Source organism: Mus caroli, unplaced genomic scaffold, assembly GCF_978045245.1.
Source record: "Mus caroli unplaced genomic scaffold, Mus_caroli_1 scaffold_17, whole genome shotgun sequence".
Taxonomy (NCBI): domain Eukaryota; kingdom Metazoa; phylum Chordata; class Mammalia; order Rodentia; family Muridae; genus Mus; species Mus caroli.
In genome coordinates this window covers 87,427,761-87,445,145 of record NW_028227272.1, presented here as the reverse complement: position 1 = coordinate 87,445,145, position 17,385 = coordinate 87,427,761, and the positions used below count along the sequence as shown (strand labels likewise).

The 17,385-nt window shown below is 48.3% G+C and overlaps 1 protein-coding gene across 1 annotated transcript in view; it reads right to left on the bottom strand.

Moving 5' to 3' along the window:
* Positions 1-4,688: 4,688 nt before the first annotated feature.
* The window catches only part of Hunk (hormonally up-regulated Neu-associated kinase), a 112,659-nt gene continuing 99,962 nt past the window's right edge, over positions 4,689-17,385 (bottom strand). The window contains exons 9-11 of the mRNA XM_021184998.3: positions 16,236-16,283; positions 10,594-10,774; positions 4,689-8,147 (exon numbers count right to left, since the gene is read on the bottom strand). Coding sequence (XP_021040657.1) covers positions 7,489-8,147; positions 10,594-10,774; positions 16,236-16,283 — 888 coding nt within the window. The 3' untranslated portion in view covers positions 4,689-7,488. The remainder of the gene's footprint in view (positions 8,148-10,593; positions 10,775-16,235; positions 16,284-17,385) is intronic.

The following is a 17,385-nucleotide window of genomic DNA, read 5'->3' as shown; positions in this document are numbered from 1 at the left end:
GGTCGACTTTTGTATGTCCACCGAATAAAATGGATTTTCTATTTTAGATCCTTGCGAAAGGAAAACAACAATTCAACGGACGTTTTTGTTTGTTAGTTTGTGGTTGTGGTTGTTGTTGTAGTATAAAAAACCAAAGCAAAACAAAAACAAAATCTCTAAACTGAAAATATCGCCTGTGTGGTCCTTTGGAGATAAACTTGGCAGATCTCTGTTTAAGGGTTTTTTTTTTTTTTTTTTTTTTAATTAGCTGAGCTCGTGAGGAACACATGGAAAAGGTAGAAGTTTTACTCCCAAGCCAGGGAACTTTCTGGAAGTCATTTCATGGTCAGAGAAATGTTGAATGTGTATAGCACATGGGTAAAAATCGTACGATTTGCAGACTCTATGAACTATTACCCTTTGGCTGTCTGTCTGTCTGTCCATGTTAGTCTGCAGGGCACCCATTTAAATAAAACATCCTAGACGAGGTGGCTTCTATTGGCCCACCTTTCTGCAAGAATGAGGTGGTTTCAGGCCAGCCTCCTAGCCATTGCTACAGCCGCTGCTCTCTCCCCTGTCTTCGAATGATCTTTGCTGTCTGGTGTCCCTGCTGCGATTAGATCAGGTCTCACCCCAGTGGCCTCATTTGAATTTGTCTCTCAAGGTGTCACATTCTGAAGTAATAAGGATTAGGGCTTCAACATATGAATTTTAAGAGCACAAATCACCTTAATGTGCTCTTGGCAAATGAGATTAGAATTTACCAGTGTGGTTCCTTACCCATATCGATATCGCCATTGGTAGATCGCTTGCCTCATAAGCACGAAGACCCTAGTTCAGTCCCCCTGCCCCATGCTGAAAACAGCAACAAAACAAACCACAGACAAAGCTGGGTGCGGTGGCTCAGTCATGCAGTCCCAGTGCTGGGGATGCACAGACCGGAAGGTCCCCAGGCTCTCAAAACAGCCAGCCCAGCTACGAGGGAAAGTTCCAGGTCAGTGAGCAATCCCGTCTCAGCGTTCAAAGTAGACAGCAACTGAAGAGCGACAGCCAAGGTTGCCCTGTGGTCTCCATGCACACACACATGTGCACCTAAATCCCTCACTGACTAAGAGCTACTACCATGGTTGTATAATTGTGGAGTGAGGCTTGTCTGATTTTAGTGATGGTTATTGATAGAGCCTCGCTCTTTAGCCCCAGGCTGGCCTTACACTTGCAATCCTCTCTGCTTTAATGCCCCACCCCACAGTGCTAGGATTACAGGCATAAACTACCAAACTCAAGAGCTAGGAACGATGAGGTGGCTGTTTCTTCCAGACTGGACACAACTGCTGCCATCTTGAAGTGGGTCAGCACTGATGATCTGCCCAAGATTCTTAAGATCAGGCCTGCCCACATCCCTCCTAGGAGAGGAGAGGATCTTGAGGCTTCCAAAGCCTTTACAGTCCTCGTGAGGACCCTCTCCAAGGCCCCAGTCATCACACTATGGGGGTTGGGGGGTGAACAGCTGTCCCTAAGTTACTTAGTGGGCTTTCTGCTGCTTTGAGTCATATGTGCTTCTGTTAATAACCCCAATAAGTTTGTTGCCAAGGCTAGAGCCTGCAGTGGTGACCAGGCTGCCCTTGAATTCAGAGATCCTCCAGGGTGTTGGGATTAAAGGTGCGAGCAACCACATCTGACCAGAAAATGTTCTTGGGTCTGTCTGGGGTGAATAAATGTGGCTTTGGTGGTTTGTTGTACATTTCCCAGGAAGTGCAAAGCAACAGCATCCTTCAAATGGTGCCTCTCTGAGCCCTTTCTATGCCAGAGACACTCATTGCAACCCAGAGAGCCAAATTGTGCATTTTCCAGCCTTGTGCTCAGAGGCAAGGCTCGAAGCGCAGTTCAAGACTTATGATTCGCCCCTCGAAGAGAACTAACCAGCTGGTGGGAACACTCTTGCTGTAGCTGTGCAAGAACTGTGGTTGAACACACACACACACACACACACACACACACACACGAGAGAGACAGAGACAAAGAATTTCATATGATGTATATTTTGATATTTTCCCTCTCTAGATTGATCTCCACTTCCCCACCTGCTCAATTTCCTAGCCTTTTTTTTTTTAAAATATATTCTTTTTAAGTAACCCACCGAGTCCAGTTTGTATTGTCCATGTATTTCTGGGTATGGGGCCATCCATTGGAGTGTGGTTGACCTACTAGGAGCCGTACTCTTAAAGAAAACTGACTCTCCCTCCCCAAGAATCTACCAGTTGTCTCCAGTTCCTCGGGATGGGATGGGGGTAGGCCCCTCCCACTCCATGCTGACTTGACTGGCTTGGTCCCATGCAGGCTACCACAGCTGCCACAGCCATGAGTGCAGAGGTCATGTTGAGAAGACAAGGCTTTCGGCCCCTTGTCTCCATCCTCTGGCTTTTACAATAATTCACTCATCTTATCTGATGGTCTTTAAGTGAGTTTCATTAAAATTTGTGTAGAAAACAAATCTTTAGTGAGAAAATCATTAGGATTTTCTCGGGCTGCTCATGGGGAGAACACCGTTGAAACTCTCTACCCAGTTCTGGGTGAAAACTATGTTCCTAGTACAAGACTCTACCTGCCCCTTTGTCAGCTGTCTGTGGAGGTGACGTCTAGGAAAACTGGGTTTTGCTATTGTACAATGTGTAAAAGTGAGTTAAGAGTTAAGGCCTTCACTTTCATCATAGGCCATCTTCTCTGTAGGAACTGCCAGTAGCCTGGCCTGGAAGCCAGCGCCATCTCTTTCTTCGCCTGTAAATCTGTTTCCTGGTGGTTTCTCTGTCATGAGCCATCTTTCATGATAAGCTGCTTGACTCCAGTTGGTCCCATGGTTCTCTTTGTAGCTCACTGGCCTATGACCCCAGATAGGATTCCTCCAGATATCTCATTTCAGGAGCTAGCACCAACTCAGATGAGGTGTCTGTGGAAAGTGAGTGGCAGGATGGAGCCTCATGTCCCGCCACCCTCCCCCACTGGTGCTGCGTGCCTATGGACATCCCAGGACAGGGTGCCCTGAAAACACGCCCACAGCAAAGACACACAAACATGTACCCCATTTGTCTGCGAAGCCCATGTCTGAGGAGCTCCCCTGAGCCAACAACTGCCACAGATAATACACTCATTCACCACGCAGGAAGCACACTCCTTCCATTGAAAAGTGATGACATTGCATTGAACTAGCTCCCAGCCCTGCTCTGAATTATTCTCAGTGTGTCTGTCTGAATTATTCTCAGTGTGTCTGTGGCACAGAGACTCGTACACAGAAAACAAACACAGTAACCAAGAGGCTTCCCAGACCCTGCTTTAAAAAACAAAACAAAACAAAAACCAGCCAGTCTTGCCTTGCATTCTTTCCAAATCTGTCTCGCTCTGTGATGTGCCTCTGTGTAAATGTTCTATGGGTTTAGTCTCACAAACCCCAGTAGATAACGAGGGATGCCTATTTATGTCAGATTTACTGAAGAAAACCAGAAAGTGCAAAAAAAATGAAGCAGTCTATGGAGCTTCTGTAACCAGAGGAGGGTAGCAGAGAGGACTGTAGTTAACACTCTGCAGCGTCTGGAGACGCTAGCCATTCTGAGGAGGATTCAAGGATGAGAGACGGTTCTCCCAGGAGCCTTGGAAGTGCCTGCTGCAGTGACAGCTCCATTGGCCCTCAACTTTCCTCTAAGCCCAAAGCAGCCAGCTCACCCAGGGATTCTGGGTATCCTCTTGGGTAGCTGAGTATGGTGGTGTCTGTCCTATCATGAAGAAGGTTGAGTCAGGATTGTGACTTTGAGGTCAGCCTAGGCTACATAGTAAGACCTTATCTAAATAACAAAGCAAAACACAGACTGAGAGAGTAGGGTATGGTGGCGGTACATACCTGTGTTCTCTCAGCACTCAGAAGGCTGAGGCAGGATTATGACTTCATTGTAAGCCTGGAGTACAGGAGACCTTGAAGAAGAAAAGAAGAGGAAGAGGGAGGGGGAGGGGAAGGGAAGGGGGAAGGGGAAGGAGGGAGGAGGAGGGGAGGGAAAGGGGGAAGAAGAGGAGGAAGAGGAAGAGGAGGAAGAGGTTGGATCACAGAGTCTCAGGTTCCTTCCTGCTCTGAAATCTTGTGATTCTTCAAAGAAAACATCACATTACAAACTGCTCCTTCATCTCTAACTGCAGTGTGAGCCTGAATAGTGGGAACAGGGGCCCTGCCATGCAACCTGCTGAGCCTGTAGTCCCTATGGGAAAGGGACACAAGTTGTTAAGGACGGTGGCAGCACCTATAGAAAAACATTCTGTGAGCAGGTGACTGGTGTCACACCCAGAAAAATCCAAACGGTGAATCTACTTCTGCCCCAACAGATATCCACCCCTTCCCCTGATCCAGGACCTAAAACAACTGACTCCAGAAGCAAGATTCATGGATATCCATCTGTCTCTGGTTCAACTTGGGAAATCCTGACCTTTGACTGTGAACAGTACAGTGGGGAGCCATGGTGAGCTTCCACTCAGCGCATAGCCACATAACCCTTTGTAAACACACACATACACCCCCGCCCACCTCGGAGATGAGATTAACCAGGGGCTCCTGTGGTTGAAAATGCTCCCAAGTCCTCAATTGTGTCTGTGCCAAGAGGTTTAAGTACCCTGTACCTGACTCAGACTCCATGTTTTAAGAACCATCAATAAACAAGCAGCAGCCATTGTGAGGAAAAAGTGTATTTCACAGCCATTATAAAAGTACATATATTCAATAGTGGTGACATAAATATAGTCCTTACTCATGACCAAATCGTATGACTAAAATAGATTCTTCCTCCTGGACTTCACATGATGACAGATCGGCCGTCCCCATCAGTAGCCACAGGCTGACTAGAATCACAGGCAAAGACTCATTCATGAAGGACAGTCATGGGTCAAACAGACAATACACTCCGCACTTAACAAAAGGATAGTCACATTTTCCGTATAAATATAATAAAACAATAAAGAATTTAACATTTCTTCTTTCACGCGGTTTCCTAGACTCGTCTGTCAGGTGTTTATGTGCGCCCCAGAACACAGCTTGTCTCCCTCCTGTTCTCACTTGCCTCACAATGGGTCCACTACCTACTGAGGACTCAGGTGGGTAACCTGAGTTCAGAGTCCACGGTACCAGTAGCAACGCAGGCAGCTAGTTGTACATCTGACACTGTTCTCGAAGCATTTGAAGAATGGGAGACTCTTTCTCCACAGGCTAGCACCAACACAGGCACACATACGTACGAGAAAAGCAAACAGCCAGAAAAAGACATAAAGGGCTAGGAGAAAGGGGGCGGGCACAGCACACAGGTACACATCCTACCAGCTTTGCAGAGCCAGATGCCTGCAGTTGGCAGTTATCTTTTAAAAGGACTCTTCACCTGTCAAAGCTCAAACACGTCACATCAAATACAGAGAGCATCTGTGGATGGTTCTCCTCTTCTCTCTGCTTAAAGAGTTCTATTTTCAGTGTCAAGTCCTGGAAGCTGAACGGAAGCCATGCTGAATGAAGAACACCATCAGCTCTGGGAGAGAAGCCTGGCCTCCTCCTGTAATGGGTCCTTGGGAGGGAGTCAGTTCCTCCCTAGGGTTTAAGTAGTCCAGGTCTTACCAAATTCAGCCAGGACTAGAGCAGCTTTCTTCCAGGGTCAGCCAAATCTGTGTTCTCTTCTAGTCCAGTCAGAGCTATGAGAGGTCAAAGGAAGCCGCCCGCCACCAGTAAATGAGAGGCGGTTGTACTGTGTCTCAGCCCTCACTGGCAAAGGCCAGCTTTGTGATGTCACAGAAATTTGCCCACTTTAGAATCGATGGACCAAGATGATGAACCTGGCTTCCTGGCTACAGCTCTGGTCTCTGACCCCATCTGAAATAGTCAAAGACCAGAAGATTCTGAGCTGTTCCATATCTTCTCTCCTAAACTAACTGTGGTCCAACCTGTGCCAAGTCTTCCCCTCCTGACAACAGTACCCATTGTCCTCTGCTAAGTACCAGGGCCCACGATGCACACAGAGACAGTCCTCCATCCAGCGCCAGCCGGACAGGATCAGACAACACCAGGTTCCACAAGAGACACACAGAGTGGCACAGTCACAAAACCGGAAATGCATCTTTGGTTCAATCCTGGAGGGGAAGGTGCAGATTACAGCATGGACTGAAAGCCTGTTTTGGGGGCACTGTTTCCCTTGGGGACGAACCGTCTTGTGAGCGTGTTCCCAGGGGGCAGCAAGCCTGCTCCTAGCTCCCAGCAGAACAGCAGAACAGCTAAGTTCCAACCGTGGCAGAACAGCACGACACATCGAATTCCCTGCTTCTTGATGTCTCAACTCTGCTTTAAGAATCCTTTCTCTCTCTCCAGAGCCATCTGGAGCTAAGTTCTATGCCTTCTGCTGCTGCCACAGTATAAACATAGGATGGCTAGGCTACTATCCCTCAGGCAGGCAGGCCACTGTGGTCCAATGTTCCTCCTGTTACCACCCAAGCCAGCTTTTTTGGCCATCTGAGCTGCAGCCTCTCAGAAAAACAAAAACACATGAATTTGGTAAAATTACTTTTCATCTGGTCAACTAGTTTTTGTTTTTGAATTGCTATTTTGAGCCAGACACGTATATATACTTGTAATCTCAGCGCTTTGGAGGCTGAGGCAGGAGGATCATGAGTTTGAAGCCAGCTTGGGCTACTTAATGAGACCCTGTCTTTAAAAAAAAATTACTTAAATTTAATTAATGACTTCATATAAAGAAAGATCTCTTTGGACTAGTTCGTTCAATCCTCAGCAAGTTTCAACCCCCAAAAGAAGAAAAGGGCAGGGGAAAAAGAAAGAGAGGAAAGAAAAATCCGTCAAAACGTTGCACAGGAATGAGCGTTTGCTTGAGTCTTCGTCTTCCTCCTGGGTTCTCGCTGCTGGGTTCCATCTCTGTCTGAGGCGCCATCCCATCTTCCTCCCGGTCCATCACTGTGACTCAGCACTCTGTGGGGACTCACTGTTACGGAAAGGGGGGGTTGCTTCCCTCTGTAGAGGGATCCCTAGGCTGGGTGAACGTCCTTACCAGCGAGTGGCACGGTCCCCATGAGACTGTACTGTCTGTGAGAGACACACAGAGCGGAGGGAGGGAGGGACAACCTGGTACCAGTCTGGAAATCTGATTGGCCCAGCAGATGGAGGTGTGGTTTTTAGCTCTGAGCCCACTGGGGATCCTGGAGAGGGCTCAGTGATTGGTGATAGCAAAGAGAATCTCAGGCTGAAAGGTGTGATTTCCACAGTCCGCCCCCTCCCCCTCCCCCTAGTCGCAGCGTCTCAGAGGGTCCCTAAGTAAGTGTGTGGACTTTGAGTCTGTGGACTTCAGCTGATACGAGCGTGGGACTGTGTGGCAGGAATAAAAGAATAAAGGATGCTCCCGTGAGGCTGTTCACCCATGCCCTGGTGCCTGCCTGTGTGGAGCTCTGTTCCGTGGCTGTCCTCACAGAGACCCAGAATCTTGCCATCCCAGGTTAACACTGGCCCTTGACACCGTCAGCCATGTCAAAGGAGAGGCTGGAGGGGGCTGTGGGCTGCAGAGGGGACATGCTGGCCTCCAGGGACCTCTCTGAGGAAGGCTGCAGGCTCTGGTGCCGCTTCCTCAGCATCTGTCCGATGCCCATCATGGGGAACCGTCCCCTGCTCTTTACACAGTTGGGGCTCCCCAGAGGCTGCAGGAGGCCGTTGCTGGGAACGGGAGGTGGTGAACACACACCCTCCTCTTGTGGGGGGCTGTTCTTTTCTTCGTGGGCAAAAGAGACCAGCGTGGAATGCAATGGAGTTTGGAGAGGTGAGGTACTTCCAGACAGCAGCCCCTGGGAGAGTGTCCTCTCACTAGAATTCCTACGAGCCAGGCTCACAGGCGAGCTCAGGATCCTATAATGGTGAGAAGGGGACAGCAGTTCTATGTGGTCCTCTCGATCCACGGACTCAAAGGAGCGTACCATATCCAGCAGCAGGGGCTCTTCCTTGGGGAGGATGCTGGCACTTCCCGGCCCTGGCTGGTGTGGCTCTAGTTTCTTTACAATCCTTGGTGTCCTGGGAGGTGGGACAGGGATGAATTCCATGGAAGAAGAAGCCACACAATTGGAATCAGAGGTTTTTCGGAAAAGATTGCGGCAGACGAAGGAATCTACATACCAAGGAAACAAGACCATGAAAAATAGGTTCAGAAAGAGCACACACAGCCATTGTGTTCATGCCCTCCCAACCACCACCCCCTACCCCCAGCCACCAGCTTAACTGAGACAGCAAACTAATGCAAGCAGGAGGGAGCAAACACCCTAGGCTAGTTAGAGGAAGAGTCAGCCAGAGCACCTGAGGCCCCACAGAACCCACACGTCTTTCTAAGGTACAGGAGGCAGCAGGCTAACCCAATTCAACAGCTACTCTATTTTGGTAACTGAAAATCCCAGAGGCACTGTCAAGAGCCTTTTGAATAGAGGTTTGCTGCTCAACAGAACATCCACTAAAAACTAAAACGTCCAGAGTCTGGCTTACCGAACACCCACATATCTGATCTTCCTTCCAACTGCTAACTATGGAAAGACTTGGGTCCCCTCAGATACTTTCTTACAAGTTTACCATGGTAAAAAAAAAAAAAAAAATATATATATATATATATATATATATATATATGTAACAGAAAGTTTACCAGCTCAGTTTCTTTCACTCAACAGTTTGGCAAAGACACACAGCTATTTCATTCTGCAGAAATAATGCTGCCATTGAAGACTCATCCATTCTGTCTTGTTTCCCTACACTCTGACAACCCCATTCCACCGGCAGCTCCATGAACTTGGCCATTGTAGGAACACACATAGTCTCCTAGGATAGCTGAACTTTGAAGACTGGCTCTTCCCCTTAGTGCAAAACCTTCCAGGATCATCCAGGCTGTAGGTGCCCCTCATTTTTCAAGCCTCCCTTGTGGCTTAAAATCAAGGCAGCCTCGTCAACTTCAAACAGAACTGTGAGGCAAAGGCAACTAGCCAGTGGCCAGACTTTCCATCTCGAGTTGGCATTGACCAGCATCTGGGTTTGTAAACTGTCCCAGGGAAGAGAGGGCAACCCCCCAGAGGCTCGACCCTTGGGGGAAAGAAAGCCAAGCTCATAAAGAATGAGCTCCATCCACCTCAGGGTCTTTTCACTGAGTAACGTTTTAAAGCCCAGCCGCAGGAGCAAGCTGCTGCCCAGTGCGAGTGGCTTCAGGAGCAGCCGAGGGCTCGGAGAATCTTCCTTCCCCACATAAATAAATACTCAGACATGGAAATAAATCTCCTCAGGCAGCAGATGCCTGGTATGTGACAGCGGGAAGATGTAGGATTTCATTAATGGCTAATCTTGTCAGTGATCTGGCTGGTACACAAGCATGGCTTCCCTTCCTAGTGCTATGTTCTGTGCACCAAGACCGGCTGGGCTCTGGGAAATGGAGGGCTAGGAGCTGCCACCCCAGAGTCCCACTAAGCAGAGCAACAAGTGTGAGTTGACCTCAGATGACCACACCCCTCGCTGAGCCTCAAAGCCTGTGCTTTGACCTCTATAAATAAATAATAAAACCTCAGCAACCGACCTATATAAAGAGAGCACTCTTGTCTCAAGATCCCATGTTAGGACACCCCCAGTCTCCCTCCCAGCGAGGGGGGATTTCTCTCACGCATCTCAAACCTGTGCTATCCAGGGATGATCACACCTATCAGTTATCAACAAGGGAATAGATTTTGAATTGGACACAGTGGGTTTATTTATAGTAGCTCTAACAGCCAGTGGTTATTACAACTAAGTGACTCAAGGAAGACCACTGGCTCACAACCAACCAGCAGAACTGGTACTTGAACTTGGGTCGGGGAATCCCACCACCACTCCAGAACCCAGACACAGTCACACTTGAATGTCTCATGGGGCCATGTTTCCAATAAGTCTACATCCCAGCACCCGCTTTTGCCTCCACCTCCTGCTCTCATCAATCTATCCCATTGGTTCATGCAATCTCAGGTACTCATTCTATCCCAAAATGTGGTGTGTGCCAGTCTCTGAGGCTGCACATCTCCCTCTCTTCTCCCTCTATTCTTATACCCCAACCTGCTTCTGTGATACCTTATGCCCTGGCCTCCAGTCCCACAATGCCATGCATGCAAACTTCTGCCCCTACATGCTCTGGACCTGCAGACTCTCATACCACAACTATCTATCTGATGACAGTCCCTACAGTACCATGTACCCCAGCCTCGGCTCCTACAACACTAATTTCTGTTCTGATTTCTGCCTCTACAGTTCTTTATATCTCAAGTCTTCTTCCACAGTCCCGACCACCCTGATGACCTGCTGCCATATCTCTGTGTCTGCTCCTTTTACACCGTGTATCTGCAGTGCTATGTACCCCATCTCTGTTTTCATCATACTGCGCACACCCACCTCTGTCTTCTCCAACCCTGCACAGGTGAACCACCCAACTGCTTGGTCTGAGTCCCTTGGCCTTGGATGTACCAATGAGACCTTTCCAGCGGCACAGTCGCCTCTGTTCTGAGCCCACCCAGCCACCCGCACACAGTGAGCTGAGCGGGACAGTGGAGCTGACCTACCTTTGTCGGGGAAGCCTGACTTGGAGGCCTTCCTGTCTTTGAGCAGGGCTTTGGTACTCTGGAGCTGTGTGATCAGCGAAGGCGATGGCTGTTTGTGAGAAGGCAGGTTCTTGTCCAACTTCTTGGAAAACGGACGATGGAGAAAATCACCTCTTTTTTCTTGTTCTTTGGGCTTTTTATCCTTCAAAACAAAAAGCGAACACACCGAGTCAGACACCCACAAGAATACACTCGAGGCTTCATCTCTGAAAAAGTCACCCGAAGAGATGGGAGGAACTCATCTTTTAAATGTTGTATGCTTACCCGTGTGTGGACTGAGGAGAAGGCTGAGGTCTAGCCTGTGCTCCAGAGAGCCAGCTCCCTCTGCCTGGGAGCAAGTGAAACTCTCTCTAGCTCACTTACACTGCAGTGTGTCAATATGTTCCAGAGTGGCCAAGGCCACGCTAATCTGAAGGAACTAAGGAGCATAAAAGCCAGAGTTTTAAAGACCTACTGTGTGCGTTTGAAGTGTTGCCATGGTTAAGTATGGTGGTGCAGACCTATGATTTCATTATTCTGAGGCTGAGCAAGGAGGATTTCAAGTTCAAAGCCAGCCTGACCTACATAGTGAGACCTGGCTGGGGTTAATCTTGACCTTCAACTTGATTGGATTGAGCAACGTGTAGGGGCTTTACAGAGCCTGCTCCTGGGGGTGTCTATGAGGGCAAATCCTGAGGCTCTTAGCCCACGAATGGCTGATCTTATCTATGCATCAGTTGATGGTCTCAAAACTGGAATGGATGGTTAGGGAAGAGGTGAAATTTAGGGAGGCAGGGCTTGGTTGAGAGAAAGGCCACTGAGTGTGTGTTATTGGCAGTTATATTTTGCCTTGGCCTCTTTCCTAATATCTATTTGCTTCCATCCACCATGATATGACCAGCTCTGCTCTGCCCCGACCCCTATGGTCTGAAAACTCTGAAATCAGAAGCAAAATAATTTATCCTGTAAGTTGTTTCTTCATATAGACAGCACAACAGTGAAAAATTCCAAATAGACCATGTCTCAAAATACTAAATCCATCCCTCCATCCTTCCATCAGTCCGTCCATCCATCCATTCATCCATCCATCCATGCATACATACATATATACATACATATACATCACCAAGTGGTACCCTGAGATCCTAACTGCATCAAAGACTTGGCAAACACAGAGATAGCTGCTTTCATTTAACATGAGACCCAGCATGTTTAGTCTAAACACGAAAGAGCCAGAGAAGTCCTGGTGAGTTTCTAACCCGCACTATAGTCTAAGCATGGGAGCACTTATGTATAGACCTAAAACTCGCCTGGATATTGCCATTTTTTTTTGAGCTGTAGATTTTATCTCTACAGAGCCAGATCCTAATCCCTCTAATGGGCGTGGACTCGACTGTTTGATTTGCCTTCAGCCCCACAGTCTCTGGCATCGAGCCAGGCACTTAGACCCAGCATTATAAGCAGCAACCGGGAGGGAGAAAGGGTCAGTGGAAACTGAACTGATTAAAAGTAATTGAGTTCAAGTTTCTGGGAACAGTGGAGCCACTAAGCAACTGCAGAAGGAGAAATCCTTTCTCTGGCCCTGATGACGACACTGGCATTTACTGGTAACCCGGGCAAGGCATCCCTGATCTTGCCCTGGGTGAGGGAAAGGCAGCTTTCTACATTTTTTCCCCTTTAAGTTGAACAGTATTTGCAATTTGAGGGAGCTCATCAATGTTTCATTTCTGTGCTGACGAGCTTTGCGAGGAAGTGTCCCTCAGCACTTTCACCAACATGCCCTTCCCGACAAGGATGCCCGGTTCCTTTGCAGAGAGCTTGTTGTGAGTGGGTCACCAATGGGAGAGACTGGAAGTGAGGATGCGGGGTCCTCAGTGCCACTCCCAGGGATAGAAACTCTGGGGAGATATAACCCTTAATCAGTGAGAGGGTGAGAAGTAAGGAGAGCAGCTCACATAGATACTACAGGCTCCTTCCTCAGCCGCCGCTGCTGCCATTACTAAGGTCACAAGAAGCCTGTGATGAGGGACAAGCCTGGGATGGTCCAGGGACTCCTCCTGAACTGACTGAAAAGTCAGTGATTCACAGCGCTCATCGGTACTATGAACTCCACATGGCCTAGGATAGGGTCCGGTGGTGGCAGCTGGAAGAGACTTAGTTACCATAGGAGCAGCCTCAGTAAAAGACTCTCCGCTGAACTTCCAAACACACGGTCCCTTCCACCACACTGTGATGCAGCGAGAAGGCCCTCCCTCCGCAGACACTGGCATCCAGAAATGTAAGAAATGAACTTCTGTTGTTCATAAATTATCTGGTCTCAGGCATTCTACTGTTAACAGAAAATGCACCAAGACATCCAGATTGCTACAAGGTGTGTTCCAAGTGACCATGGGAAGGCAGGCAGGAGATAATCACAGGTCTCTACTGCTCTCTGCTCCTCTGTTTCTATGAAACACAAATGGTCCACGTTCTACCTTTTCTAAAGCAAAGGAGAACAAGCTTTTATAGCAAACACACAGACAGACAGACAGACAGACAGACAGACAGACACACATACACACAGACCCATGTGAATGCATACATAGACACAAATAGAACAACACACAAACAGAACACACACACATACACAGACAGACAGACAGACAGACAGAGCCACTTAGATACACACACAGATAGACACATATAGACCCAAGAAGATACACAAGCACACACACACAAACACAGATGGGCAGATAGACACACACACACACACACACACACACACACACACACACACCCCTACAGACCTCTATGGAGCTTGAAAGAGGGTATGATAGGTTTGCCCTGAAAAGTCTAGAGGAACTTCTTCCTTTCTTTTTACTTTTTTACTCTTTCTGTTCATCTGCACAGTCACCATTTCTATCTGTTCCTACCACAAGGGGGAAGAAAAATAAACCTGATGAGATACACTGTTGCAATGCACTTTAAAATAAAACTTGATAAAAAAAAATCAAATTGCATTCACCCCATTTTAGAACGAGAGAGAGAGAGAGAGAGAGAGAGAGAGAGAGAGAGAGAGAGAAAGCAGCAAAGGCCCCTTCAGACCGCTCTGTACCCCAGGCACAGGTGGGCAGCCAGCAGCTGTGGGGGACTACTGTGGCTCCTTTCCAGTCCCCTTTGGGGGCTTCCATGGTTTAAGAATCAGGTTATGAAAGCTCTAGGGCCAGTCTCACTTCAGACTGAACTTAGTAGCAAGAAGTAGGTAAGATGTGGGCGTCTGCTGGAGAGGGAGGCCAAGGCTGCTGGCCTGTAAGGACAAGTTCCTGTGCCAAGGGAGGGACACTTGGCAATGAGGAGAGGGCCTCATTGTGTGAAGGGGAAACCGCTTGCAGGCCAAACACCTCCAGATAGCCCTGCTAAGGCCATCCTTGTTGGACTTGTGCCCCAGCACGCCCCACAAACCCTCAGAACAAGTGTCTCCATAGAGATTCCATTGTACCTCTTCCCAGGAGCAGTTAAGAGCTCCATCTTCAACACTCCTTGATGGTGAACCTTGGGCTAGTTGAGTGGTCCAAAGGAAACGTGTTTATTTAACCAGCTGATCCACTGCCCCAGACACGTGCCTGTGATCACCCGGTTAGACCTTTCCATTTGCCTATCTTCTCCAAAAGACATCCCCTAGGATGCAGCATGCTAGCAATATCTTATGTAACAGGAAGTAATCTTCAAAGAAAAATAGATGGTGCTATGCCTTCTGAGGGCATGGGCCCTGCCTACCAGAGCTGAGGCTGGCAGGGACCTGCTTTCCCTGATTCTCCTTGGTCAGAGTCCCCCCGAGCATCCTGAGGGCTAAGGAACTGCTGAGGAAAATCACCATCTCGACTCCAAGCACTCTTTCCTTTTAACCCACGGGAAAGTTTCATATCACCAAGGAGACCAGAGGAGACCACATGAGGTGGATACAAACAACTCTGTGTGTGTGTGTGTGTGTGTGTGTGTGTGTGTGTGTGTGTACGAGCATGTGCAGGCCAGATAGACACCAGTTGATATCAGTTGCTGTTTTCGATCATGCTCTGTTTTATTTACAGAATCAGAGTCTCTCATCAAACTGGGGGAGCATAGATTTGTCTAGGCCAACTAGCTACCTCTGGGGGTCCCCTGTCTGAGTACTGAAAGGACGGTTTACCATTCAGTGGAAGAAATCAACATCAACCAAGTGTTCGGAGACAGATGGGAATCCGCTCCAGCACCCGACCTTAGGGGGAGGCCTGTTCCTCAGACTTGATCTCCAGAAAGCTGGTCCTTTTAGACTCTCCCTTCCTGACTGTCCACGGAGGCAAGCAGTCACCAGTGAATGATAGCCATGGTCATAGCTTGGGCAGTTGAATCCATCCCTGGCTCTCTGCAACGTGCTGTGTGACCCTGAGCAACTACCATCACCTCCAAGGACGTGTATCTCCATCTTTAATCAAAAGTGTGGGTCCCTCTCGGCTCTGCAGGCAAAAGCAAGAATCCATCCTGCACCTGCAAGCTGATCAGATTGGCAAACAGTCTGACTAACAGAGACAGACCTCCTATCACGCCAGGCTGAAGGAGGAACTGCCCCTTGGGAAACTGCCTTCTCTCCTATACTGAGGGTGAGCCCTGGTGGCTGAGGGCAGCTGAAGATGCTCCAGTCAGCGCGTAAATTCAAGTGAAGTTCACCAGGACCGTGACTGAGAATCAAGGAGCTTCACCTGGATGCTTACAGCATGACAGCCATTTGCCCACCCCAACCCTACATGGCCAACATTCCCAGATGTCATTAGCCAGTCCGTACTGGTTCCTTTGTGCCTATCATGCCAGAGAAAGCCAGATTTGGCTGTTCATAGATCCAGGAGTAAAAGACAGAGAAAGAGTCAGTTTTGCACAGTAGCACCAAGCCACCATCCGAGGGGAAATCTGATCAGCTATGGACAGGATTCTGTGCAGGATAAGGTAAGATGGTTGCAGGGGTTGGTTCAGAGGAGATTGGCTGATACTCAGGATCACGTGATAGTTAACTGCATGTGTCAGCTTGGCTAGAGTGTGGCCAACACCAGTGTAAATGCTGCTGCAAAGGCTATGTTTAGGCTCTTCAGCATCCACATCAGCTAAGGACAGCCGACGGTCTTCCTAATGTGCTACGTCCCATCCAATCAGTTGAAAGCCAGTGGGAACCAGCAGGCTTGGAGATCTGGCAACGTGCCTCGGAGTGCTTGCTACCCAAGCACCAGGACCTGAGTTTGGATGTTAGCGCTCATGTACGAGCCAACCATGGCCTTATGCATACCTGTAACCCTGGTGTTTTTAGAGCACCAAGACAAGAGGATTTCTGGGGCTTTCAGCCAATCTGAAAAAACCAGATACAGGCTCAGGAAGAGACCCTGCCTCAAAAGAAAGCACAAAGTGGTAGAGGAAGCCACCCAGTGCACTCTTCTGGTTTCCCTAGTTATACACGTACATGCACATACATGCACATACACCACACACACATGAATGAAAAAGATGGTTGTCTGTCTGTCTATCTTTCTACCATATCTCTATTTTCATATGTGTATGCAAGTGAGAGAGAACGCATCTCTCTGGAGAGCCTGCTAACCCATCAGAGATCCCCAAATTCTTACCTGCACAGCATGGAATTCAAAGTCCCTCGTCCAAGTATCCAGGGAGGCCTGTGAGGAACACCAGTTCTCATCAATTCAAGAAGCTACAGCTACTCCATCTTCTCAGAACTCTACCTGCCCCCCACCCCAGGCTCCCCCTGATGGAAAATTAATCATTTCAATGTTCACAGAAACAAATCAACTCGAATAGCGGTGTGAGGAGGGAGCAGGTATCCTGACTCACGTGCAGAGAACATTATTAAACACCGAAGCTCAGAAGGGAGGAGTGCTCGCCCGACAAAGCAGCAGTTCAACATGTCTCTCCAACAGTGACGACAGCCATGTCAGGAAGCACCTGAGAGGCTCTCCTCAGACGTTCCCCAGCTCAAACTCTCTTTCTAATTTATTAATTCAACGTTGCTTGCCAATTATGTCTATGGAGGCACACAGTGGCACGCACGTGGAGGTCAGAGGAGCCCTCGTAGGGCTGGATCTTTCCTTCCACTATGTGGGTTCTAGGGAGCAAACTCTGGTCCTCCAGTGGCAAGTGCCTTTCCCTGCTGGGCCACATCTGGCTGGCCCTTCTTCCAGCCTCTTTGTCCCCAGTGTAGCCACCATTCTAATTGCCAGAAGCACAAACTGCTTGACCAGACTCCATGCTTTCTTTTCTCTTTTATATTAAATTTATATATATACATACATATATATATATACATACATATATATACACACACACACACACACACATATGGTAGTTTGACCATATTTCCCTCTTCCCCAGCTCCTCCCAGTCCTACCCACCACCCAATTTCATGTTCTCTCTCTCTCTCTCTCTCTCTCTCTCTCTCTCTCTCTCTCTCTCTCTCTCTTAAAAATCAAAACAAACAAACAAACAAACAAAGCCACAGAGTTCATCGTGTGTTGTAACACTCCATTGGAGAAAATGGATTTTCCCTTTGGCAGCTGGCATCAATTTCAAATAGCTTCTTGTCTGTACTTTATTTTATGTGTATGTATATGTGTGTCTGTGTGAGTTCATATGCATCATGTGTTTGCAGGTGCCCATGGAAGACAGAGGACAGCTTCAGAGCCTCCGAAACTGGGGTTACAGGCTGTTGTGTGACTCCACGTGAGTGCTGGGGACAGCGTGGGGTCCTCTGCCAGAGCAGTA